The 26,973-nt window shown below is 41.2% G+C and overlaps 2 protein-coding genes across 6 annotated transcripts in view; one reads left to right on the top strand and one right to left on the bottom strand.

The window, feature by feature from the left end:
• The window catches only part of Fdx1 (ferredoxin 1), a 100,825-nt gene extending 87,225 nt beyond the window's left edge, over positions 1 to 13,600 (bottom strand). Inside the window, exon 1 of the mRNA XM_031344171.1 lies at positions 13,273 to 13,600. Within this exon, the coding sequence (XP_031200031.1) occupies positions 13,273 to 13,403 (131 nt within the window). The 5' untranslated portion in view covers positions 13,404 to 13,600. The remainder of the gene's footprint in view (positions 1 to 13,272) is intronic.
• The window catches only part of Rdx (radixin), a 68,229-nt gene continuing 53,844 nt past the window's right edge, over positions 12,589 to 26,973 (top strand). For 3 of the 5 annotated variants that reach the window (XM_031344166.1, XM_031344165.1, XM_031344167.1), the window contains exons 1-2: positions 12,942 to 13,103; positions 24,549 to 24,620. In XM_031344166.1, coding sequence (XP_031200026.1) covers positions 24,609 to 24,620 — 12 coding nt within the window. In that variant the 5' untranslated portion in view covers positions 12,942 to 13,103; positions 24,549 to 24,608. Of the gene's footprint in view, positions 13,104 to 13,287; positions 13,663 to 24,548; positions 24,621 to 26,973 lie in introns of those variants that run through there. The other 2 variants (XM_031344169.1, XM_031344164.1) reach the window with 2 other exon arrangements.

Genomic DNA, 26,973 nt, shown 5'->3' on the forward strand with positions numbered 1-26,973 from the left:
GGTAAAGGGGAGGGGGAGGGGAGGGGTGGAGCACCCTGTGTCATACAAACCAACCAACAAACAAAACAAAACAAAACCCAAACAGCAATGAAAAGCAAGCAAGCAGGTGGGCAGGCAGGAGGGGGAAGGGGAAGGAAAGGGGAAGGGGGAAGGGAGGGGAGGGGAGAAAAGAAAAGAAAAGAAAAAAAAAGGTTGATGGCTCCTGAGGAATGATACCAGTTCTCTAGTTGTAACATGTATAGGCAAGAATGTGTAATCCCATCCCTCACCTCATACAGTCACAAATACTACTGTCAATTTTTAGCTAAGTGTATGACCATCTGGAGTGAAGACTATGTCATTTCAAGGCAAAAACTGGTAGTAAATGTCTATAAGCCTAGGAACGTAGAGACTGAAGCAGGAAGACTACAAGTTTACAGCCAGCCTAGGCCTTATCTATTTCAAAGATCAAGACCCTACCTCAAAACACAAAAACACACCAACAAACAACAAAGTAAATCACAAACAAATAAAAAGAAAAGCCTATACAAAGCTATAAAGCTAACCTGATTTGCAGTTACATTTGGTTCTAGAACTAAGATAAACCAATAAGTAATATATTTACATATAATGATATGTAAACACACACATATGTATAGACAGAGGAAAACAATCTGGGAAATGTCTTGAAAAGAATGAATCTCAGTCTCTGTCTCTCTGTCTCTCTCTCTCTCTGTCTCTCTCTCTCTGTCTCTCTGTCTCTCTCTCTCTCTGTCTCTCTCTGTCTCTCTCTGTCTCTCTCTCTCTCTGTCTCTCTCTGTCTCTCTCTGTCTCTCTCTCTCTCTCTGTCTCTCTCTGTCTCTCTCTCTCTCTCTGTCTCTCTCTCTGTCTCTCTGTCTCTCTGTCTCTCTCTGTCTCTCTCTCTGTCTCTCTCTCTGTCTCTCTCTCTCTGTCTCTCTGTCTCTCTCTCTCTCTCTCTCTCTCTCTCTCTCTCTCTCTCTCTCTCGGCTTTAAATGGCAGCTTGGTCATTCAGTGGAAGGCACGTGTTGAGAGTGGAAGAGCACAAAGTGGTGAAAGCTGACATACGTAGCTCCAGCTCTAGACTGCTTACCTGGTGTCCATTGCTGTTCTACTGCTGTGAAGAGACATCATGACCAAGCAACTCTTTTATAAAAGAAAGCATTTAGTTGTGAGTTTGCTTACAGTTTCAGAGGTTTAGTTCATTATCATCATGGCCAAGAGCATGGGAGCACGCAGGCTGGAGGACTAACTGAGAGCTACATTTTGATTAGTATGCAGAGAGGAGATCAGGCCTGGCTTGGGCTTTTGAAACCTCAAAGTACACCCTAGCAACACACTTCCTCTGACAAGGCCACATCTCCTAATCCTTCTCAAATAGTGCCACTTCCTGATGACTAAATATCCAAATATATAAATTTATGGAAGCCATTGTTATTCAAACCACTACACCTAAATATCATTCTGAGAAAGGAAAAGTCAATATCTATTCAAAAAAGAAATAGGCTTTCTGTACAAATGAGGGTCATGTAAGAAAAAAAATAGCACAAAGTAGAATTTTATATGGTAGCTATGGATTCGGAATGCAGGTCTAAGGTCAAGCTTTTTGTCTTTATGGTATACTAACTCTTAAAGACTAGCACAGTGAAAAAAAATACAACTCTTCCTAGTCAGTAGCTTGGCCTAACACTAATGTTTTCAACCCAAATGAACATATGCTGCTAATTGCATTTTACTGTGCGCCCTTGCACTTACACGCTCACAGCTAAACATTAACGATGCAAATAGTGTTTAATATTATAAAGGAAAGGTACACTGAGTTTTATACAAGGGCACTTAGCACAATCTTGAGTTATGACTCAGATTTAGAGGACAAATAGCTACCAGCAAGGTGAATGGGGTGGAGCGAGGTGGAAGATCCTTGCAGTCTGGGTGTGGTGTAGAAGTACATGTAATCTAATAATTACAGGGTGACCTGAGCTTGGAGAGCAAATGCAAATCAATGATGAGTGATGGGAAGTCTAAAATGGGTCTGGAGGAAACAGTGATCAAGGGAGATGTGAGATCAGCATAATTGTTTCTCAACAAATTAACTATGAATGCAGTAATGCGAATTAATCAAATGGAACATAAGTGGACATGGAAAAACAGGACATTATAAATGGAGTCTGAAAGGACCCAGGTAGGAGTCATGTAGATAGCAAGACAGATGCAAAAGCTCAAATCATTAGGACCAAGTAATAGGTTGTGATGTGTCTATGGGAAGAGGGGTTTGTAAAGGATGGATCTTTCCTCTTGTACTGAGTCAAGGAGGGAGAGGAAGGATAGGTTTGAGTAAATCCCTCTTCAGTGGTCTTAGTTCTGCAAAAAGGGTATTACTTTTCAATGATAAGCTTCTGGATTGCTTTATATAATTCAGTCATTTTTCAAAAACCAAGGAGTAGCCTGTTGTGAGAATTTCTTACATGTAAACACATTGGTTATCATTTGCAATATAAAACATACCCCAAACTATAATCATTTAACTTGGGTTTTTATTGTTGTGAAGGAACATCATAGCAAATGTCAAATGTACTCTTCAGATCTCCAACTCTTTCAGCTTTGTTGACTGCAACACACTTCTTTCTCTTGGGATGTTTCCACTCTCTTTTAGTAGCTCTCCTCAGCAGATTTCCTACAGCTCAGGCATCTCCAACATATTAGGGTCTCCAAGGCAATCCAAGCTTCATCTTCACAGCTTCACCACAAAGGCCTCTCTGGGCCTCCATGCACGGACATGCCTTACACACGCCTTGCTTCAGCAGCTTTCCTTAGTCAGAGGGAGACTCCATAACCCTCCTTTTCTATCCTTGACTCTAAAGCCAGATCTACATGACCGAAGCTGCCAAGTTCTGCTACTTGCTGGGGCTGGAACATGGCCTCCTTGTTCAATTACATCTTTAACAGCTTTCTGTTTTCAATGGTTTCCTTCACTGTCTAAGCTTGGCTGACCTGGAACTTGCTCTGTATACTAGGCTGGCCTTGAACTCAGAGATCTGCTTGTCTGTTTCTTGAGTGCTTGGATTGAAGTCATATAACACCATACCTGGGCCTACGCTGTTCTTTAATTCCTTTTCACAAGTTGGAAGCCTGGCTGGGTAGGGTTTTGCCCTGAGATCACTACTCCCTTTAATCCATTTACAATCACACTTTTCTTTAATCTGTTTATCTTCTTGAACACGGGACTCAGCTCCCTTCCATTACCTGGTGCTCATTTTCTCCTCAGATTGTACATTTTGGACTTTTCCTTGCTCATATTGCTTCACTGTATTATAAATCACACAGGGGTGAACACTATAACTACTTGACAGAGATGATACTATGCTGTTTGGAGATTTTTCTCTGCCAATGCAACTAATCCAAAACTCCTCAATTTAGCCTCTTCCTGGGTTTCTGCAACCCCACTGAGCTGCCTCAAACAAATTTTGTGGACAAGGGCAAAACGCAGCCATATTCTTAGCCAAAATATCATAAGAATGCCCTCTAGGCTGCATACAAATATTCTTCTCCTCTGAAATCTCCTGAACCAGGCCTCCAATCCTCCTTGGCACCACTGTCTACCATGGCTTACTAATCTGTAAAACACTCCACTCCTCTCCTCCTAACTCAAAGTCCCAAGGTCCATATTCTTCCAAACAAAATCTTGGTCAGGCCTATTGCAGCAATATCCTACTCTTTTGTTGTTGTTGTTGTTGTTGTTTGTTTGTTTGTTTGATTTGTTGGTGTTGTTTTTTTGAGACAGGGTTTCTCTGTGTAACCCTGGCTGTCCTGGAACTCACTTTGTAGACCAGGCTGGCCTCAAACTCAGAAATCCACCTGCCTCTGCCTCCCAAGTGCTGGGATTAAAGGCGTGCACCACCACCGCCCGGCAAAGATTTATTATTATATGTACACTATAGCTGTCTTCAGATACCCCAGAAGAGGGCGTCAGATCTCATTACGGATGGTTGTGAGCCACCATGTGGTTGCTGGGATTTGAACTCAGGACCTTTGGAAGAACAGTCAGTGCTCTTAACCACTGAGCCATCTCTCCAGCCTATCCTACTCTTGGTACCAATTTCTGCTTAGGATTTCATTGCTGTGAAGAGACACCATGATCAACTCTTATAAAGGAAAATGTTTAATTGGGGCTGGCTTACAATTTCAGAGGTTTAGTCCATTATCATCATGGTGAGAAGCATGGCAGCATACACACAGACATGATGCTGGAGAAGGAGCTGAGAGTTCTACATCTCAATCTGCAGGCAGCAGGAGACTGCCACACTAAGCCTAATTTGAACATATATGAGACTGCAAAGCAGGCCCATAGAGTGACACACACTTTCTCCAAAAGGCCACACCTCCTAATAATGCCACTCCTTATGGGCTGAGCATTCAAAACCATGAGTCTACCGGGGCCATTCCTATTCAAACCATCAGAGAACCACTAATTATCTCACAATTTCTAGGTCAAGGATGCAGGAGCAAAACAGCTGAGCAGTTCTGGTTCAGGGTTTTCCTGGGGTGACATTCAGGCTGTGAGCTGAGGCTATAGTGATCTGGCAGCTTGACTGAGGCTGTTGGCATGCTTCTGACCTGCTTGTTCACATGATTGCTTGTGCAAGACCTTTGGTCTTCACTGGGGTCACCTTATTTGGATTGGAACCTCAAAAACTGTGAGTCAACAGAAATCCTTTCTCTTTGTAAGTTAATGGCCTCAGGTACTTTATTATAGTGATAGAAGCTGACTGAAATGACTGGGTAATTAATAATTAATGTATTTCTTATAGTTTTGGATGCTGGGAATTCCTATCAAGGTGATAGCAGATGTGGTGCATGGAAAAAACTAGGTCTCTCTATTTCAAAGATGGTTCCCTATAACTAAGTACCCTCAAATGGCAGAAAGATAGAAGGGGAAAGAGAGATAAACAAATAGTGTAAGAAAGATGCTCAAGGATATTAACCCATTCACGAGAGCAGCACACTTACAGCTCAATCACTTCCTAAAGCTCCATCTCTTAATATTGTCATGTTGCCAATCCAATTTTAACACATAAATGGAGGTGCAGAGTGCTGTCAGATCACAGAACACACTGTCGATCCTAGTTTAGCCTACTTGTTACCAAATAGAGGCCACTTAGGGAGCTCTGTCTGTTAAAGAAAGAAGTACCAAGTAATATGTGGAGCGACTTTGTCTATATTTTTTAAAGATTTATTTTTTATGTCCATGTATGTTTTCATGTGTATATGGACATGTCTACTGGTGCACAAAGAGGTCAGAAGAGAGTGTTGGATGCCCTGGAGCTGGAGTTATAGGTGGTTGTTAGATGCCCAATATGGGTACTGACCTCAAACCCAGGTCCTCTGGATGAGCAGCAAGTGCTCTTACCACTGACCCATCTCTCCAGCCCCATATTTTAAAACACTACGTTAAAGCTCTGATCTTCTGTAGTTGGCACTTTGCAAAGTCCTAAGCACCCTTCCTCAGTAGAAAATAGTGCTGCTGTACAGAACCAAACAAATACAAAGAAGCCCAATGTGACCCAAGAGAGTAGCTGTCAGGAGTCCTCAGTGCCAACAATCAGGGAATATTTATTCGCTTAGTTTTTTATCTTTCTCCCTTCCTCCCATAAGAGAAGGAAAGTATAATAATGCACAAAGCTTGATAGAGTTAAAACCAGTCTCCAGTTTGGTCTACAGCTATGAGCTTTTTATGGATGCTGACACTGTACATATATGTTCTGCATATTTTTAAAAGAATGCAATATATTCTGTAAATTCCATTGCTTATATGAGAATCAACTACTTTATGTCAGAGTGAGAGTTAAAGAATTTTACATCTTGAAGAGAGCTTTCTGATATTCTAGTCTGGCTCTCTTGCCAGACTGGAGAAAGCTAAGTACACTCATGGGCACAAGCACAGTCGCCCTTAGATTTCTCACTTGGTTTGAGGCAGAGAGCACTGTTGATGAGATAATCATTTGCTAATACTGTTGGAGACAAGATTCGGTGCTCTTTGAGACCTTTTTGAGTCTTGAAAATTCTGCAATATATTTAAACAAAATGTGGGAAAGGCCCCTGTGCTTTTTTTTTTTTCACTATTTCTTGCAACTAGATGACAGAATTGTCTGTAAGATGTTTCAGGGGCACTTTGTAACTGGTTGGTAGGGAATGGGAATAAAGCCAGGCTTGTTCATCCCCTCTGTTAGCCTCTTTCTACTCCATTTATTGCTGACTTCTGAAATTTTATTGCCATTTATCACAAACTATTGCCTTCACAACATAAAGAGGATTAAGTTATAACTTTTACCTTGTCTTTGTTTGACTAATAAGCTCATATCTGTGAACACATGAATTATGTACTTATGTAATTTGATGCTAAGATAGAGAGAAAAATGAAGGTAGGAATAGACCTATGGTTTTCTGACTCTTACTTAGACACATTAACCTTCATACTTCTATTGACTGCACTGAAATTTTATAACTCATATCAGCAATTAACTCTGTGTGGCTTACTCGGCACACAGCATCAGAGATAAGATAGTTTACTTTGTCTGAGTTTACTGAGGACTATTATATTGGTGAACACATTGAATATGTGTGCTTAAACATGATAATGTGAGTAGTGAGAGCTGCTGTTCATAGTGCAAATTCTCTTAGCTGTTTTCTATATTCAGGCTTTAAAACTAATAATATTTCTGCATTGGTACAGTTTTTAAAAGAATAGTGAACAGTTTTTAATATAAAACCAATTTAGTATATGCTCTAATTTGATATTTAGTATTTTTATTAAAATTCTTGGCTTAGACAAAGCTATATTTTCAAAAAAAAAAAAAACCCAAAGAGCAAAAAAAGACTTGTCTTAGCTTGTGCATTTATTTAGCAAGCATTTATTTTTCTTGTTGTTATTTTGTCTTTTAAAATAGGATCTCATGTAGTCCCAGCTGCCTTGAACTCCTGACCTCCTGCCTTAGCTTCTCAAGTGCTGAGATTGCACCTGGCTGGTTGGCCCACTGCTTTGTTCTCTTTTGCCACAGCTCCTTATAGTTCACCTACTTCCTGTTATTGAAACCACATATATTCCTAGATTCTCCATAAATATTAAAACTGATATTCCCAAGCTGGCTAACTGATTTGATCTCTCAGACTTTATTCATCTGAAACTGTTTATTTCCTGATGCCCTTCTTTTAGTTCTGCTTAAGCGTCTGCAGAAGAGTAATTTAAGCCTCCACAGTCGTGGCTTCCACTCATCCATGGCTTGGGGAGTGGGGGCTCTAGATCATTCTGCAGAGATTCAGTTTTCAGCAGGTATGGACACAGAAATCACCTGTGTGCCAGTAGACTAGTGAGCACAGCTAAGCGTCAGTGAATAGAGTCAGCACAGTCCATTCTTGATGAAGTCCCTGCCGTTCCTTTTCAATCTCCTCAGATCTCTATGGAGGAGAGATCAGCCGTGACCACCCATGATCACGGGGATAGTGCTACACTTGCATACAGCGTCACAGTCCAGCACAGAGAGTGATGGCCATAGAGCACAGGAACTCGTGCAACAGAGCAATGGTAGGCAGGTTGACAGGATGCTGGGTGAGGCTGGTGGTCATTCCTGGGACCAGTCACCATTAGAAAACATCTGCTTGGCAAGGTTCAGTAGGAAAATGGCCAACAAAGGTAGGAGTGTCGGAAGCAAATTTTAGGACATCAAGGATTCCTATAGGACATGATGATGACCCTAGCAGGGTTTTCTGTGGAAACAAACTTTGTTCAGGTTCTCTTCAGATTTACAACGCTGACAGTGTCACCTGTCCTGTTGTAAACAGACAGACTATTCCATCTGAAAATGAAAGGTTAGTGCTGCTTGCAGTGTTATTCTTATACCTACAAGAAGCAACCTAAGGGAGGAAGGGTTGATTTGGGTTCCTAACTTGAGGGTGTAGTCCATTATGACATGGAAAGCACAATGAGAGGAGCATAGGAACACACCCTCACATCTGGGTAGATCAGCAGTTCTCAACTTGTCAGCTGACCTTTTGTGTGGGTCAAACGACCCATTCACAGGGGTTGCATATCACATATTTATAATTCATAACATGAAGTGGCAATGAAAATAATCTTATGGTTGGGGGTCACCACATGACAAACTGTATTAAAAGGTCATAGCATTAGGAAGGTTGGGAACCACTGTGGTGGATGAGGAAGCGGAGAGAGGGTGAATGCTGGCAATCAGCCTATTTTCTCCCTTTCCTTTTTGTTAGGTTCAGGATTCTAGCACATGGGATACTGTCACCCCCATTTGGGAAGGCCTTATCCTCTTCATTAATCCTTTCTGGAAAGGCCCCTGTGATACACCCAGAGGGGCTCACCGATATCCTCCATGTTTAATGCAATCAAGTAGAAAATGGGTATTAAATAAAACAGCACTTTAGTGGATCCCATTTGCAAGGGATTTGAAGACATCCTTCTCTGCTGCTGACAGGATATCAAGGGCCCCGGATATTATGAGATTTTTCCTTTGGATTATGATAGAAATAAAGAACAATGCCAAGTGGGCTCTGCTCCATTCTCCCCAGGACTAGGGTCATATCATCTACAGTGGGCTGGCCTTATACATGAATCAATCATTAATCAAGAAAATGTCCTTAAAGACATTCTCACAGGCCAAAATAACAGAAGTCTTTTCTCAGTTGAGGCTTTCCCTCTTCCTAGGTGACTCTAGTTTGTGTCAAGCTGACAAAGACTAACCAGAAGGACCGCTTCCCTAAGTAGTGGTAAAAGCATCTCTTCTTCGTTCGTATTTGCCCTCTGGAGACTCACCAGAAACTCACGAGGCACTAATGCTTCTCTTCTTTCTCTTCAGTCTGTCCCCAACTCTTTAACAAATTCTAACTCCTCCCCTGAAACCTTTTCAGCCTCCCAAATTCAGGTGCTCCTGCCCTCCCACCCGGGCCTTTGTAGCCAAACTGTCTAAGGTGTCCCTTGTAAATGTATTGTCCATTGTCACAGAACCACACAATCTACATCATTGCCAGATGTCTTACTAAAATATAAAGTGGATCATGTTATTCCTCTTTTCCCTCTAAATTTTAATTTTATTGAAAACAGGTTTTTCATATAATATATTCTGATTACAGTTCCCCTCCCCAACGCCTCCCATAGAAACCACACCCTTTCTGTCTCTCATTAGAAAACAAGCAACCATCTAAATAATAATAAAAAAATAAAACAAACTGGAATAGGGCAAAACAAACAAAAGAAAATGAGCTTAAGAAATACAAGAAACACATATAGGCCGAGAAAAACACATTCTTACACACAGGAATCCCAAATCCTATAAAAACACAAAACTGGAAGCTATAGTACATACAAAAAGGACCTATACAGTTAAAACAAAACAAAACAGGGGTTTGTGTTCATTTGTCCTCTCTGTTCTGGGACCCCATCTGGGGCATACCTGTCCAGGCCTGTGCAGGCTCTGTGTGAGCATGCTGTTAGTCTGTGAGTTCTGTGTCTACAAGGCCGTATTTCCTTGGTGTCCTCCACTCTCTCTGGCTCGTTCAATCTTTCTACCTTCTCTTCTACAGGGTTCTCTGAGCCCTGAGGGAGAGCTTTGATGGAGACATGCAAACATTTGGGACTGTTTTAAGGCCTCCCTGCACATTGTCTTGCTGTGAGTCTCTGTATTTGTTTCCATCTACTACAGGAGGAAACCCCTCTGGAGACGGTTGAGCCAGGGACTGACCTATGGGTATAGCAGAAGATAGCAGTAATCTTGTAGCCACATTCCTTTAGCAGAACAGTAGTATTTGGTTTCCCCCTAGGTCCATCTAGTGTCAGGCTCTTGGTCACACAAGCAGTGTCAGGGATGAGTTCCATCTCTTGGAGTGGACCTTAAATCCAATCAGATATTGGTGGTTACTCCCACGTGGCATTCCTCTTTTCAATGCCTATGTCTTAGGAAAAATTCTGTACTGCCCAACTTACCTTTCTAACCCCACTCCCCGCCCCACCCCAGGATACCAACCACATGCTGCTGCCTTTCCTGGCTTCTAAAGTGCACACCACTTTCCTCACACCTCCTCTGGGGTGTTCTCTGGACAGAGTTAGTTGCTCTCTTCTGTGTCTCCCTGGACACTGTGTGTAAAATTTTATTACAGCCATATTACACAGCACTGTTTGCTTTCCTCTTTACTTCAACAGAGAGCAGGATCCCCGGCCTCATTTAAACTAGCAAGAGGCTTGTAGCTTTGTTTCTAAAACAAAACAAGCAAAACAAAACAAAACAAAACAAAACAAAAAAACCCTTCATCTATAAATTATTTTCTTCATTTAATAAAAATATTTGCTTCATTTCAGGAAGTATTTTTATGTGTGCTAGTGAGACTAATGCTTTAAAATTCCAGATCAAATTAAAATTGGAATTCCAGAAGTGACAATGAGCAAACATACTATGGTAAGTCTAGTAAGTGTATAGTGTAGACACTTTGGCAATATATCATTTTACATTTTTCTTTGGAGACAGGACATCAGTATGCACCTCTGGCTATCCTGGAACTCACTCCATAGACCAGGCTGGCCTTGAACTCTGCTTCTACCTCCCAAGTATTTGCATTAAAGATGTGTGCCACTAAACCTGGCTATGATTTTAAAACATCGTATATGCTATTTAAAAATATATCTTGATAACTACTGAATAATATCAGGTGTCTTTCAAGAACAAGACTGTTTTAGGAAATATGTATGGTTCTTTCCTCCTCAGAAACTGAACTGCTTGGGATAAGGTTTTGGGTAGTAGAAGAGCACGTATTTGCTCAGCAAGGAAACTCAGTTCTCAGCACCAGGGGACACACATACCAACACCACCACATTGAAGGGATATTTTGATTGAGTATTCAATACTGCATTTAAAAATGCTAATATCTGATGTGAGGATCAAAATAAAGCAATGGCATGTGTGTTCCCTCTTTAATTTTTGTATCTAATAGGTATTACTGTGATGGAGTTTTTAGTCTATTTCAGAGTATCTCCTTCAGATGTATTCTGAGTTGTGGACCTTTTTAAGACTGACTCACCCCACCAAATTGCTATCTAAAGTGTTTGTTTCCATTTACATCCCTATTCACAATGTTTGAAAGTATCCTTTTTATCTCAGCAGCTTGAATATTACCTTTTTACTTAAATATTTACTAATATGATAGCAACTGAAGTGTTACAACTTGGGTTGCATCTGCTATTGCAGGACATAGGATAAGGTCAAGGCTTTTAGATTAAGGCTTTTGAGTCAAACAAGCATTTGGGTTTCATCATGGCTCTGCCATTTCCTAGCCAGGTTACATTGACAACTTTTTTTTTGAAGCTCCCCTTTATTCATTAGCTTACTTTAAAGCCAATAATAGCTTTTACCCTGAGCCCAGGGATGTGGTAATCATTAACAAGGCGGTCATGTGAAAGCACTTCACTATTCTGAACATAAGACCAAGAGTGAATGCTCCATTTTCAGTTGCAAAGTGTATCCCCCGCCCCTCCTCCCCTCCCGCGACTTTCGACTTTAGTTTGATTAGTGTACTACTTAGGGACTCGCATAACATTTTTACCGTCCCTATCTTTGTTGCACCCCTGGAGAGAGAGGGTCAGCAAGTATTCTGTTGGTGGTCTCCGAGAACCACATAAACCTGTTTGGTTACAAAGCACACACCTGGTTCCCATCCTTGAGGAATTTGTCATCTAAAGACTTCTGAGATTAACCTGGAGTCTCTGGGGGCTTTTTAATTGTTTAGTGCGGTCTCTGAAGGCGACGGTGGTAGCTCACGGAAGAGGAAGCTTTGTGAAAGGATCTGCAGGGTCCCTGGAAAAGCTACTGTCTCAGCGAAGGCAAGTGTAAGGGCTACCCTAAAGATGACTTATGTGTCCTGTAAGAATTAAGTACACTCGCGTCCTATTTGTATTGAAAGTTCGTTTACGAAAGAGAGATTGAGTAAAACAACGCGGTAGGGTGGTGAGGTTTGAACCGTTGCCGTGTACACAAGTTACACCAAGTGTTACTTTAAATGCCAGCAGAAAGTACCGAGGGTTGGCAGAAGCGAGAAAGACAACCCCAACCAGAAGCCAGCCGCTGTCTCTCTCTAGTGAGTGGATACAGGGAGAAAATGGTCAGACTGGTAACTTTTTCCAAGTCTAGAATAATTTAGGTTTGGCTGCTCTTTGGGTCCTACTTCCAACTTTTTTTCTCCCCTTAACCTACTCCTTCTAACTGCCAGCGAGTATCCCTTGCTAACAACCACAACAAAACCCTATGGCATTATAGGCTCATACCCACTGGCGTTTTGAGGGAACTTTAAAAACACTGCAAAATTAAGACCAGCTAGCTTTTCTAGTATGTTAAAAACCTGCACAAATTAATGTTCTTTTGTTGCAAACACTGGGCCCGTTTCCCATTCCTAGCTCGAGATCCTTCAGCCTAGCACCGAACTACAACCCTGGAGCGGCTGCCCGGGTCCCACCCCCACACCCCCTCCTGGGAGCAGCTCCACCTCGGGGGCGCTGGAAACGCCCTCCGTGAGTTCCCTGGCACCAGCGGGAGTTTCAAGTTTCCACTCGCGGGGCGGGGGCAGGGACAGGCGGCGGGCGCGCGGCGAGCTTTCGGGCCGCGCGGCTCCGCTTCGTTCACTGCGGGCTTCGGACTCGGGCTGGCCCGCGGCGTCCCCGTCCCTCGGGAAGGCTTCGCGGAGGCCCCGCAGCGCGTCCCCCGCCTGAGGCCCACTCGACTCCGCCCGCGGCGCCCAAGCCCCGGGGCGGCCCGGAGACAGGCTCTCGCTGCGGCCGCGGGGTTGGCGCTCGAGCCCCGGCCTCGCCCCGCCACTGGCGGGCCGCGGGAGGAGGGGGCGCGGGGCGGCCCCGCCTTCCCCCCCGAGGAGGCGCCGGGCGGCCATATTGCCGAGCTGTCTGCGGCGGCTGCGGCGCGTCTTCTCTCAGGCGGCCCAGGGCTCGCACCTCCGACTCTCCGCTCGCTCGCCGCCGCCAGCCGCGACGCCCCCGCCGAGCCGCGCCTCAGCCAGCCGGCGGCGGCCAGGGAAGGAGCCGCTCATTTTCGGGGTAAGCCCTGCTCCGCGCGCTCCCCGTCCCAGGCCCGGGTGCCGCTCTCCCCACCGAGGCGCTGAGGTGGCGGCCAGAAGTTGCCGGGCCTGGCGCGTCTCACAGACGGGCTCGCGCCTAGCCGCCCGAGAGGCGCCGCGGTCGTTAACGGCTGAGCTCCGCCACTTACCCGGAGTCTCGCGCCGTCCGCTTCGGCCTGGGCGCCCTGTGCGTCGGGCGGTGCAGGTTCCCGCCGCTGTGGACTGGGCCCCGGGCTCGGCCCGGCGCGCCCCCGGGGGCCGCGTGGAGCGGAGATCGCATGCTCTCTCGCCACCGGGAGATCAGGGACCGCAAGGCTAGAAGTTCTCCCCCGGCCTCCCGTTTGAAAGTCGGGGTGTTGGATTACTAGAGAGCTTGCGGACGCCCTAGCAGCGGAAAGGCCGTCGCGTTGCCGGGTTTCGCCGCGCAAGACCGCGAGGCCTGGCCCGGGCTCCCGGCCGCCCTTCCCTGGGGCTGCAGTCGCCGCCCAAGCCCTCCCGGCCCCCCGACTTGCCCACACCGCGGAGCCGCCTGGCGCAGTGTGAGCAGGCAGACCCCACCAGGAAACTGAGCATTTCTACCTTTCGGGGTTCCCAAACTCCCATCTCCCAGCTAAGTTTGAAAGGGAGCAGTGCGTTATTTCAGATGAAATAGCACGTCTGTTCCTACACAGATGTTTCTGTAAACGTTGGCAGGATTCTGAGTGGTTTTGTTTTTTTTTCCCTCCCTCCCTAGAAGAGTGGTTATTCATTGGAATTGTGTTTTAAGAGGTCAAGTTTATAATTTTTTTTTAAAAGTACAGTTGAGATTTCGTTTAAAAAAAAAATGAGGTGTGAGGGAGATGCCCTGTTGGCTGTGCGGAGTCACCAGGATTTGCATGATGTAAATGTAAAAGCCCAAGATAACAAGGGTTTATGTGATAAAAGAATACTTGGACACTGCAATCTATTGTTGACCGAGCATCTTTTTTTTTTTTATAGAATACTTATAAGACTATGACAGAGCACAGAATAAACAATTGCCTTGTTCATTTTGCTGCATAAATAATGGCTTACTCTGCTTGCCAAAACAGCCCCATCAGATCTGAAAAGAGAGCCTAATGTCTAGGATTGTGGTTTGTTTTTTTTTTTTTTTTTAATCTTTACAATTCTGTCACTTGCACCAGTGTGTACTTTTTCATAATAATAATTTCTTCAAATATGACAAAATGCAGAGTCCTTTTCAAATTGTCAGTATGCTGTGAAAAGAACCACACTGGCTTTCTTTGCATAAATCCCTTTGAGAACTGTATTTTGGAACATACTCGGGTAGTCACTTGGAAGTCTTTAGCTCGTCTACATGAGAAGGGGTTTGATTGCCACACTTGCCTCTGTGGGTCCTACATCTGAAGCTCATCTTTAGCTTCACACAGGAAAGAATGTAGGCGGAGCTCAAGAGACATTTGTAGAATAGATTTACTAGATCTTCTTGCTGTGTGGCAAAAACACATTGAATCTGAATTTTGTGGGAATTGTGATTACCTGGGTGGAAATGACACAGCTTCACTGCTGCATTTATGTGCAATGATTAGGGAAGCAGGCTTGCTTTCTCCCTCTCAGTAGTTGTCAGTAGTGGGGGTGGGAGGTGTGGATGGGAGATAGATGCACCGACTGAGTTTTGTTTCTTGCTTCACCATTCCCAAGAACAGAATGTATTTTTATTAACTAGTTTTTAATCTCTGATGACTGGTTGGAAGGCTTACAGGTTTATTTTCACTTTTTTAATCTCTTAATATAAAATTATGTGCTATATATAATATACTATATTATAAAAATATAGTAGATTCTGAAATGTTGAGTGATGATGAGAGATCAGAATTTTCATTCATTTAAAACTTACACTTTAAATTGAGCCATTTAAAAACTTGGTGGCAAATCTTAACTTTTTCCCCAAGGACTGGGGCTTTTAAAATTTTGTCCCATTGAAGTAGAGCAGGCTGAGGTGTGCTGATAGAGCTTATCTGTAGGGCATAGGCAATAGTTTCCTGTCATTGGTGTAGCCTGGATGATTAAGTCACTCTCTTGGATGGTTTGGGCCTCTTATTGCTGCAGTCTGGGAAGTAGAAAATCCCTCCTGGATGACTTGGACTCCCTGCAGATCACAAGCAGGCAAGTACTGCTTTACTTTAACCCCATCGACATCACTGGGAGCTGGATTAAGTTGCTGCTCTTTAAGGTTATTTTAAGTTTCTAGACCATAGGTGTCACTAGAGGGTGTCCTGGGAAAGCCCTGACTTCAGACTCTACTAGGAAGCTCATCCAGTCTGACCTCAGGGTTATTCTATTCTATCTCGTGTATGTTTTACAGCTATCCTCTCTGTCCCATTCATTAAGTTTCTATATGCTTCTTAGTATTTTTATGGATGTATATTTTAAATCATTAAAAAAAAACCCTATAGGAATAATGTACTAGATGGTAAAGTTATAACACCCAGAAAAACGTAAAGCCATAGAATAAAAAACTTGTCTTTGTGCCCCAGAAATCTGCAGTCCTGTCTATGGCCCCATTTTTCATAGTAATTGCCTTGTGTGTAGAAAGTGGTAGTGCTCTTGCAAGGATGAGCACACCTTACTTATCTGTGGGTCTCGAGTCTGTTAGTATAAGGCTGTGCTGTAGCAAACTCTGACATGGTATTACTTATATTAATCAGCAAGTATATTTTTCAAATTTTCATCATTTCAATGTGTACTGGCTGGTTTTGTGTATCAACTCGACACAGGCTGGAGTTATCACAGAGAAAGGAGCTTCAGTTGAGGAAATGCCTCCATGAGATCCAGCTGTAAGGCATCTTCTCAATTGGTGATCAAGGGTGGGAGGGCCCATTGTTGGTGGTGTTTCCCTGGGCTAGTAGTCTTGGGTTCTATAAGACAGCAAGCTGAGCAAACCAGTAAGAAACATCCCTCCATGGCCTCTGCATCAGCTCCTGCTTCCTGGCCTGCTTGAGTTCTAGTCCTGACTTCCTTTGGCGATGAACAGCAAATGTGGAAGTGTAAGCTGAATAAACCCTTTCCTCCCCAACTTGCTTCTTGGTCATGATGTTTGTGCAGGAATAGACACACCCTGACAAAGCCACAATGAAATGCATGGAATTTGCTATACTGATTTTTGGAAGTATTGTGTTCATTGGGTTATGATTAGTGGTGAGGCTTGCTTTTTCCTTCCTAAAGTATAGTGTAAATTCTCAGTAAAAATGTGGACACATATGAAAGCCTATACATATACACACCTCATACACACAGATGCATAAGATGTCTTTTGAAACAGGTTTATTATTTATAGCAGCATCTATATTTTTTTTAAAGCTGGAAACTATTTAGAAAGGAATAGTTGTCTATGTGATTAATTTCTTCTCTGTCTTTAATAGTAGATTCTAGCTAGTAACCAGGTTAGTGGAAAAGGTGGGGGTTGAATGGGTTTCCTCTGCACTAAACAACAATTATGTATAGCAGTGCTTGCAAATTCACCAATTAAAAATAACTTGGAGTTTTGTTTTTATTTGTATTGAGACAGGGTAGCCTTGGCTGTCCTATAACTTCCTATGTAGACCAGGCTGGCCTGGCACTCAGAGATTTTCTGCCTCCAGAATGTTGAGATTATGTGTTATGTGTAAGCCACCATACCTTTAAATAACATAGTTTTGTTGAATAGGTATTTGCTATAAATTTGTGTGTGAGTAAGCTTTGTCTTTTTTTTTCTTATAGTTGACCTTTTAAGTATAATTCTAAATTCATATGTATTAAGTTTTATGTATACAAACACTGTCACTAAATGTATACATCTAGTGGGTGATATAACCAAAAAATGCTGATTACTTTTCTTTATGCTTTGTACATTGGAAATAATAGAGTAGTAAAGTTAATTTACTTGGAAAAATTGGTGACTGTTTTGTGTATTCAAACATTAGGCCAAATTAAAACCAGTAGGCCAGGTCCAGCCTGCTCACATTTTTGTAAAGTTTTATTGGCCAGGCAGTGGTGGCACCTGCCTTTAATCCCAGTAGGGATTGGGAGTCAGAGGTAGGCCGATCTCTATAAATTTGAGGACAGGATGGTCAAGGCAACATAGAGAAACCCTGTCTCAAAAAATCAAAAAGTTAAAGTTTTATTGAAATTTGTACATGCTGGTTGTTTATATATTGTCTGTGGCATCTTTTGAACCATGATGGCAAACCATATGACTTACAAAACCTGAAATAGTTACTCTTTGTATTTTTGCAGAGAGAATTAGCTTATCTCCAATTTGAAAGAAAAACAATAACAAAAAAAATCTCTACTGTATTGAAAGAATGTTTTAAACTGGGCCTTGTGTTACAAATCTGTGATCCTAGCTGCCCTGGGATGAGGCAGGGAATTGCATGTTCATTGTAAGATCACCATCTCAAACAAATAAACAAACAAACAAAAAACAAATAAAGGGCAGCAGATAGAGTTCACTGGTAAGAGTACCTAATAGGATTTAGTCCCCGTTGGTGGGGTAGAGATTGGGTATGATTTTACATGCAGTAGCAAAAGAGTACCACATTATTATTTTTCTGAGATAGTGAAGTAACTAACTTTATAAATTGTACTACTAGTAATTGATATCTAGAGGATTTTTTTCTCTAAATTTTAGTTACTTCTAAATTTAGTTATTGGCTTTCAGGGCCTTAAATATTTCTTTTAACTTTTAAAAAGTTGAAATTAAATAAGAGACTTGTTGCAGTTGAATTTGTAAGGTTTTGAGTTTACATCATTTAAAATACAGTGAGTAAAAGTAATAGAAATTTCTCAACACTGGCCTGGGGCCTTCCCCATTAGCTTAGACTAAGGTGATCTTTTCCTTTGGTTAGTTGTAGGGATAAATTGATACAAAGTCTTGTCTAGATACAAAGTATCCAGGGGGGAGGGGAGGAGCCATCCTCAGGCGCTTCTCCTAAGACATCTCCTTGGCCAGGATTGTAGCGTGTTTCCCAGCTCCTAATTTTGCCACTGTTGATCAGATTGATTTCTTTTGATTCTGTTCCATTATTTTCTTAGTAATATACCAAATACATTGAATTCTTTTGTCCCCAAGTGGAAAAAGATCCAAAGTGATCTGTCATACATTAGTAATGCTTAAATGAACATGCAACTAACATTCTTGGTTCAGAACTTAAATTATAAAATGAAAAACACTAATTGCTGTTAAAATGCTTTATTAAATTATTCTACAGGACTAAATCCAGCCTCCTGCCAGTTTTTAACAAGTAAAGTTTTTGATTGCAAGTGAATGATTGCAACATAAGACTATGGCTTATGAAACCTAACATGTTTATTTACCTGACCCTTTACAGAGAAAGTTTGCTGAGCTTTTTTTTTTAAGGTTTCAGTTATAAATCCAGGCAGTTGTTACAATATGGTAAATACTTGTTGCATTTAGGATGGAAAAGATCCTGAGGAGTTGACAATGTAAAGAACATGTGCTGTACTGAATAGCTTAAAAGTGTATTAAGTGGGAGTGTGGCATGTGTCAGCTGGAATAAGTAAAGTTCTAAGAATCACCTGTGATGTCAATTCTGGATATTTCTTGCTATTTTTTAAAAATTTTAAATATTCCCTGTTTCTGTAAATTAATCTTTGAATAAAAGACAGCTGGAGTAGATGTATCTGTCCTTAAAGAACCCTCCCTTATAAAACGGGCAGTGAGGATGTGCAGCAGTGTCTTAGCTATGGCTAATTGACAGTGTCTTCTCAAGGGTGTTCTGTCTGTGGGCTAATTTGTCTCTAATGATGGCTAGTACATGACAGTGCCATGTTGAAGTGTCAAAAGTTGGACACTCATTGTATGGGGGATGGATTAAACTTTGTTAGATATCATGAGAACTGATACTTAAATTTTTTTAGGTTCTGTATTTAGAGAAACTATACAAACTAAGTTTGTTTTTAAGTAGAAGTGTATATATTGGAAAGATTACTATGTGCACCTCATACAAGCAGCATGGTAATTATAGTCAGTATTAAATGTGACATTTAATTCTTGAATATAGTAAAATAACTGGAATAGTTTTGGAACAAGATAAAGTAAGCTTTATTATGTTTGTATTTGTTGTCTCATTGATTCTTACTAAATAAAAATAATTTATTTTTATTTACTAAAAAAAAATTTTACTTATAAAATAGCGTGGCTATTTTATAACATTAAGATGAGAAAAAAGGTTGTCCTTGAAAATAACTAACAGCAAAAGTATTACCTGTAAGCCTAGATTATCATCAAAAGCAACAACCCCAGCTACTGCTAAATGTCTAATGTCTCAAAAATGTAGGCTGTAGAGGTGTTTGTGAACACAGCGTTGCCTTTGGTTCTTTATTGCTCCTTGAATCTGCTTTCCTCTTACCATTTCTGACAGCATGAAAATGTTATTTTTGTTTGTTTTTAGATTTATTTATTTATTTTATATCTTAGTACATTGTTTCTGTCTTCAAACACAGCAGAAGAGGGCATGGCATCAGGTCCCATTACAGATGGTTGTGAGCCACCATGTGGTTGCTGGGAATTGAATTCAGGAAGAGCAATCAGTGCTCTTAACCATTGAGCCATCTTTCCAGCCCTCAGTATACTATTTATAATGATCTTTACTTACAAGTCTGGTGATTAAATCCAGTAGTACTGTTATTTGAAATGTTGGAAAAGAATCAAATGTATTTGTGCATCTTATATCTCTGACATAGACTTGTATATTTTAAGTTTTGATAGTTACATTCAAGCATGATACATTTCTTGTAATTTTATGTTTTTCATACATTTATTGTATGAGCTTAAACACTTCTGGGAGGTGGTTCACAGGCCTCCCTAGAGTGTCCCATATGGAGAAGAAAAGGATTGATAAGTTCTTTGTCAGTGTCATAACTGCTGATTTGCCTGCCATTTACCTAATTGATGCATTTTAAACTTTTTTTGTTGTATTGATTCCTAGTTTCCCAGTAAATTGGCCAAGAGTTCTTTAGAATTCTATATAAAGACAACTATTGTGCTCTTCCATACATAGTTCGAATCCCAAAAGACTGAAAATAATTACAGTTAGGCCTTGGGAAAAGAATAACTTAAAAGTAAAATTAGTTTGGTGTTAATTATTGAAGCTTCAGTGTAAGCCACTACTAGACTCCACCTGGCAGCAGCGTTGGAGCTCCTGACCTGTTCGTGTGTTGTGCCACTGCTGCAGAGAGCCACTGTGGCACGTGGTAGCTTCATTGTATGGGAGGCTCAACCTCAGAGTTGAGGACAGAGGATACTATATATCAGTGTTTCCTCTTTTGTGGCATTTTGTTTGTTCATGTGGGTAGGTGGTGGGAGGTAGGGAACAGCTGCTGCCAGCATCTCTTCAGACTGAAGCCTCTAATCTGACAAGTAGGTAGTTGCTGCTACCCTTGTGCTTCTGAGGAAGTTGGTATGGAAAAGAGATAGGGTGGAACCTCTGTAAGTAATGCAGGAGTGGGAGAAACTGGAGTGGTAAAAATTAATCACATTAATAAACCTGCAAGGGAAACATTAAAAAATGGAAGGGGAGAAGAGAGTCGTTGCTTTTTGAATATAACACGAAAGGAGTGAGTAGACTCAGCAGTGGTTGGGCGACCAGTTTGTATGTGTGGCAGCCATGTATAGATAGAGAAGACAAGATGCTGAAAACAAGTTAGTTTCATGTTAGGAATGAAGTATTTTCTTGGCTTTTCATGTGGTCTTTTGTTTTCTATTTTGCTACTGGGAGATGCTAGTTTTATTTAAAGTGGATCATCCTAGAAGTGACTAGGTATGCACCATTCGTGGCAAATAGTATCTTGGGATGAATATTGTTCATTGATTGCTAACTTGACTAAAACTTAGATTTTAATTCTACTTACACGTAGTTTGTCCTAGAAATTTTAAAGGTAGAATTCCTGTACATACCACATTATGGAAAATAACAGGTTAGTGAAGTATGCTTTTCAGAGTTTCACATTTGACTTTTAAAAACTTAAAAGTAAAATGTCTGGGGGGCTGGAAAGATAGCTCAGTGGTTAAGAACACTGACTGCTCTTCCAGAGGTCCTGAGTTCAATTCCCAGCAACCACATGGTGGCTCACGACCATCTGTAATGGGATCTGATGCTCTCTTCTGGTAAGTCTGAAGACAGCTATATTGTATTTGTATAAATAAAATAATTTTTTCAGAACCCAAACAAACAAAAAGAAAAACTCTCTAGAGAGTATTGTGATTATTGTGATGGGAACTGATATAATATTTCTGGCCACAAAGAAATACCCCAGAAGCACCTCCACAGGAATATGCAGTGCTGTAAGGCTGGCAAGGTTCCTACTTTGGAGAGTTTACTAGGGATGTAAGCTCTCTAAAATGATCAGGTGTGAAAAATAAGCCTCTTTGAATTGAAAATCAAATTTAAAGCGATATAAAGTAAATATAAAAATAAAAGAATTTTTAAATACCATACCATGAAAGTATTAAAAACTATTTTTCAGTCAAAAAAAGACTTGTCTAGGGATGCTATAGAGTGCCTAGTGATTATAACCATTGCTCCTCTTCCAAAGGACCAAAGCTAAGTTCCTAGCACTCAAACTGGTGCTAGTGGGCCACTCACAGCCACTAGCTCTAGCTCCAGGAGATTTTGACACCCTCTTCTGGCTTCAGCAAACACCTTTACACACATAGAAATGAAAATTTAAAAATATTTTTCTATTAATAAAAGACCAAAATTTTATATCATGGACAGATAAAATACATTGATAATAACTGAGAATGGAGCTGGAGAGATTGCTCAGTGGTTAGGAGCATTTCTTGCTCTTTCAGAGGACTGGAGTTTGAGCCCCAGAACACACATCAAATAGTTCACAGCTGCCTGTAAATCCAGTGCCAGGGGATCTGCTCTCCTCTTTTGGCCTCGGTGAGCACATACACACACAAAAACAATCTTAAATCTTGAGAAGCTGGGCCTGCTGACTCCCACCAGTAATTCTAGCACCCTGGAGGCAGAGGTAGGAGGGTTACCTCAAGTGTGTGAGTCCTAGGCCAGCTAGAGCTACTGTGTGAAACCTTGCCTGAAAACGCAAGACAGACACTCACCTGTAGAAACCTACTGGCCAGAGGAGTATCACTTAGTTTAAAGGGGTGGAAAATCTGAAAACATGGTCAAAGATTAGGTAGGAAAATGTCAGAATGTGTCCAAAAAGAACTGAGTGAAATACCTGGATGGAAGAGGCTGTTGCTAATCGATTGCTAGAATCCAAGCAAAGCAAAGACTTCAGAATGAGGACACTTAGCAGATCTCTGGCAGTTTGCAGGGAATCTGACACTAAAAAATAGTAAATGTTGCTAAAGTAGAAAGGAAAGTCAGATTAGTGCATGGGGGAATGAATTAAATCAACAGCTGACTGCTGGTGAAGGCTAACAGTTGCCAGACTACAGAGAAGTTGTAGCATCCAGTGCTGAGTAGGCCACAGTTCACGGAGTGTCCGTTTGTGTGCAGTTACAGTCCTGTTTAAGGAGAGGATTTTTACCGGAGATGTAACAGGTCTACAACTGCTTATCTGGTACCAGCCTAAAAATCTGTGTAAGTGAAATATTGACATTTTATCAGAAGTCAGTCCAGAAAACTTAATGTATTTCTGCCTGATTGGCTAAGCAGACTAAAGTGAGGAGAATGAGAGATTAAAAAAAAAACAAGCGCTTATCTTAGCTTAATCTAACATGTTACCAAATGCACACCGTGTAATATTGTTTATATCTGGAACAAGTGACACTGCACTTAAGTTTAAATATTGAAACAAATGCTGAAACTACACAAAATGAGTATTTTACCTATAGACCTAAAACTCTCGAATTTGAAAATTTAAAGTGGGAACACAATAACAAAACATTTAAAAATAGTTATTAGATACCGTGATTGGAAACTGAACATTTAAGAGCTTAATAATGAACGAGAGAAGTACATATAAAAATCAGAGGCATACCAGCCATGCTGGGAACTGGGGAGGAGAATGGCCCAGGATTTGAGACCAGCCTGAGCAAGAAGTTCTAGGCCATTCTAGAGTTAGAACCTGTCTGGGGAAAAAAAAAAAAACACAAACAAACCCAAAAAACCTAAAAACCAACAAATAACAGCAGCAAACAAAAAAATCCTACCACATTGACCTTGCAATGTATAAAAATGACATAGCTTAAATGTATGAATTCTTTCCCCCTCAAGATAGTCCCTCCCAAAGGGGGCTGTGTCCTTAGACAGTTCTTAGATGCTACCTTCATTTCGAAAGTTTGACTTGAATCTCCTTTGATTTAGGTGTGAATTAACTCCTTTAATTCAGAAACTGTGGCCTGTCAGACTGTAAATGTAGGAGAGTGTTAGGGAATAGGCTAGAAAAAGTTCAGAAGTGGGCATTTTATATTTCCTCCTGAGTGCCATTGTCAGCGACTCAGATTAAAAACATGAAACACAGCCCACAGAGCTCCAGAGGATGTTTATGTGTATAGACGTTTATTGGCATGCATGTGAAGAAAATTTACGGAAATTACCTTATTTGAATGTGTGTTAATTTAGCTGGGCCTACAACTATCTTGGCAGTGATAGTATCTACATAAATTTTAATCTCTCTGATACAACATTAGTCACAGTATGGTTTGGTGCTAGAATCTCTTTTCCTAGACAGCTGATAAAGGCTTGGTAGATTTCTCAGAAAGGCAAACTCATTTTTGTTGATGTTTCTTAGTAAGAATGTTTACCCATGGGCCACAGGGTAGTCCCTCCCTGCTAAGATGTGCTGCCTTTGTGAAAGAAGTTAGGTGCCAGCTTTAGCTTAGGGCTGTTCCGAGTTTCAGTGGCAGTCACTGGCTGGGGACGAGCACCTGTGTTGCTATGTAGAGCTGTGGCTGCCTTCCACACTTTAGATAAGTAAGCTGGTGTGTATTTTTTTTTTTCAGTTTTTAGAATTTCAAAAAGTAAAATGAATTTTAAGAAAAACAGTTTTCATCAGACTTTTAAAAAAAATCTTGACAGTACAGAAGAAAGGTTGGAAAACAGTGAGTTTCCCTTCGACTTGAGGCTGCTGGTCTTCTTTAGTACTGCCTCTTCCCACACAAAGGCTAGTGTATGGAGGAACTTGTATGGGCGAGGCAGTCTTTAGTCCATAGCGATCAGGTTTTCTTGCGGTCTTTTAGGTTGACATACCTTATGCTATGCTGTTTGAGATGTGCAGTGCTTCCAGTGCCATATACTAGGCTTTTTAGGCCATGTGGAATGCTTGCCCAAGACTTTGAGTGTGAACCTAAGAGGACACAGTGTCACTTGTAACCTGCTTTTAAAGTATTCTACTTTTCATCTAATTCCTGCAAGGTAGAGGTAAAACCTAACATGAAAGGTAATAAAGTATGCTTCCTTTTCTTTAACAGGCTATAACTGTTTATAGAAGTGAAGAGTTTCTAAAGAAGGTAACAAACAAGAAAAGGAAAATGCCGAAGCCAGTAAGTGTGTTTTGTTTCTTTTCATGCTGCTTAGTATTGTGCAGTCTGTGAAGAATACTCAGGGTGACAGGACAGTTACGGTTAAAATTAATGACATTTGGGACCAAGCTGTCTAGTTCTATTCTGGCTTTCATAGTTAATCTGTGTGACTTCTGTTTAATACATTTTGTTCTTGATTTCCTTTATATATAATAGGAATATATTATTTACTCAAGGGAGGAGACAAGGATTATGTACGAATCTAGTATACATTTAGTTCTCAGTAATTGTAAGTTATTCTTAGGAGAAAATAGCGAGAGGTTTGCTAGACCCATGCTTGTTAACTTTCTCATAGTTCTAGTTGGATACCGTGGAAGTGATATCGATGATAGCCTAAATTTGTATATCTATGATCAAGTCTTTCTGTTTGAAGTCTGTCTTGAAGTCTGTCCCTGCCTTTGGGCTCTTTCCCATTACTGGGTTGCCTTGTTTAGGCTTACTAGAAGAGGAGGCACCTAGTCTTGAGGTATTGCAACTTGATATGCCATGGCTGGTTGATATCCATCAAGGCAGGCCCTTTTCTGAAGAGATATGGAGTAGTGGATGGGGGTGTGAAAGAGGGAAGATTGGCGGGGAGAGACTGGGAGGGGCGGAGAGAGGGGAAATTGTGGTTGGGAGGTGTAAAAGAAATTTTAAAGAAATAAAAGAAAAAGTGAAACATTCTCACAAACTGGGAGGAAAATTCCTTGGCTCAGTCAATTTGAGTCAGTTGGCTCAGTGATTAAGAACACATCCTGCTCTTGCAGAGGACCTGAATTTAGTTCCCATCACCCATGTTGGCCATCTTACAAGCTCCTATAAGTCCAGCTTCAGGGGATCTGACACTGTTCTGGGCCACGCTTGGCACCTGCATCTATCTAGGACACACACCAGTACACGAACACATACATGCATCTTTCTCTTTCAAATAGATTCTATTATTTGATATTATCCTACATGATATTCGCCCCGCTCATTTCAGCTCCATAATTCTTCCCAGAGCCACCTTACCTTCTTTTTCCCTTTCCTCCCTTTTGAACTTATGTCCTCGTTTTTAATTTTTTTTTTAGTAATTCACTAAGTCCAGTTTGTGCTGGGACCATCCATTGTCTCATGGCCAACCTACTGACTGTACCCTTGAAGAAAACAGACCCAGAAGCCATCAACCATCAATAGCTCCTCCAGAAAGGGAGGCTCCTGCGCCTCCCCCATTCCATGCTAGAATGTTGACTGGCTTGATCTTACCAGCAATCAGAACTGTTGTGAATCTTTTGTAACCAGTCAGAGAATTTCTTTACTTAAAAAAAATGTAAAGAGCTAATAGTTTTGTCCTCACAGCTCTTTCTGTGTTGTACTTGATTCTCCTTCAGTTTCCTGCCTGCGGTCGCCGCATCTTTTCCCATACAGTCAGTCTTCCTCATCCTCCTCAGCACATCTTCCCTAGCCTGTCTCCACCTTACAGGTCCTTCTCCTCTCACAATCTGCTTTCTCTTTTGATATTCTCTACCCCTCCCCCCACAGTTGTGTTTTGCATGATAGAGAAGACATAAGCTTGAAGTATTTGAGTCTTGCCTTATTTCACTTAAATGAACATGATTTCCAGTTGCATCCATTTTCCTACAGATGTCTTGATTTCATTTTTTTAATGACTGTATAAGATGCCATTGTGTATAGGTAAGTCATTTTGTAGTGGGTATCCACATATTAAAAGGTACCTAAGCTGATTCCATTTCCTGCTTGTTATATAACAGCAAACATGGATGTGCAAGTATTTCTGGCGTGTCAGTGTGAGTGTCTCTGACATGTCAGTGTGTGTGGAGTGTCAGTTTGGAATCCTTTACTTGTATGCTCAAGAATGATAGAGCTGGACCATAAGTTATATTTTGAATATTTTGAAGAACCCCCATACTGATTTCCATAGAGGCTTCACCAGCAATGAAGAGGTTCCTCTTTCCCCAAAGCCTTACTAGCATTTGTTATCACTTATTTTCTTAAAGATTGTTATTTTATGCTCTGAAGTCTCAGAGCATATTGTTAAATTTATCATTTAATTATATACAAAGTAACAAGCTTCCTGTGGCATCATCATACATGCTTTATAATGAAGAAATAAGAGGTAGTGGATGACAGTCAGAGAATCGGGAGTTACATTCTGCTCTGCTGTATCTAATACCCATATGTCCTGTAGGTTCCAGGGTGGAACTCAGGTCATCAGGCTTGACTGTGTCTGCCTTTGTTCACTAAGCTATCTTGATGACCCTCTAGTAATTCAAATGAGGTACTCATAAGATTTTCTTTCTTTCCATTTCTAAGATTTCCTGTAATAAGAATCAAG

This window comes from Mastomys coucha, unplaced genomic scaffold (assembly GCF_008632895.1).
Source record: "Mastomys coucha isolate ucsf_1 unplaced genomic scaffold, UCSF_Mcou_1 pScaffold23, whole genome shotgun sequence".
Lineage (NCBI taxonomy): Eukaryota > Metazoa > Chordata > Mammalia > Rodentia > Muridae > Mastomys > Mastomys coucha.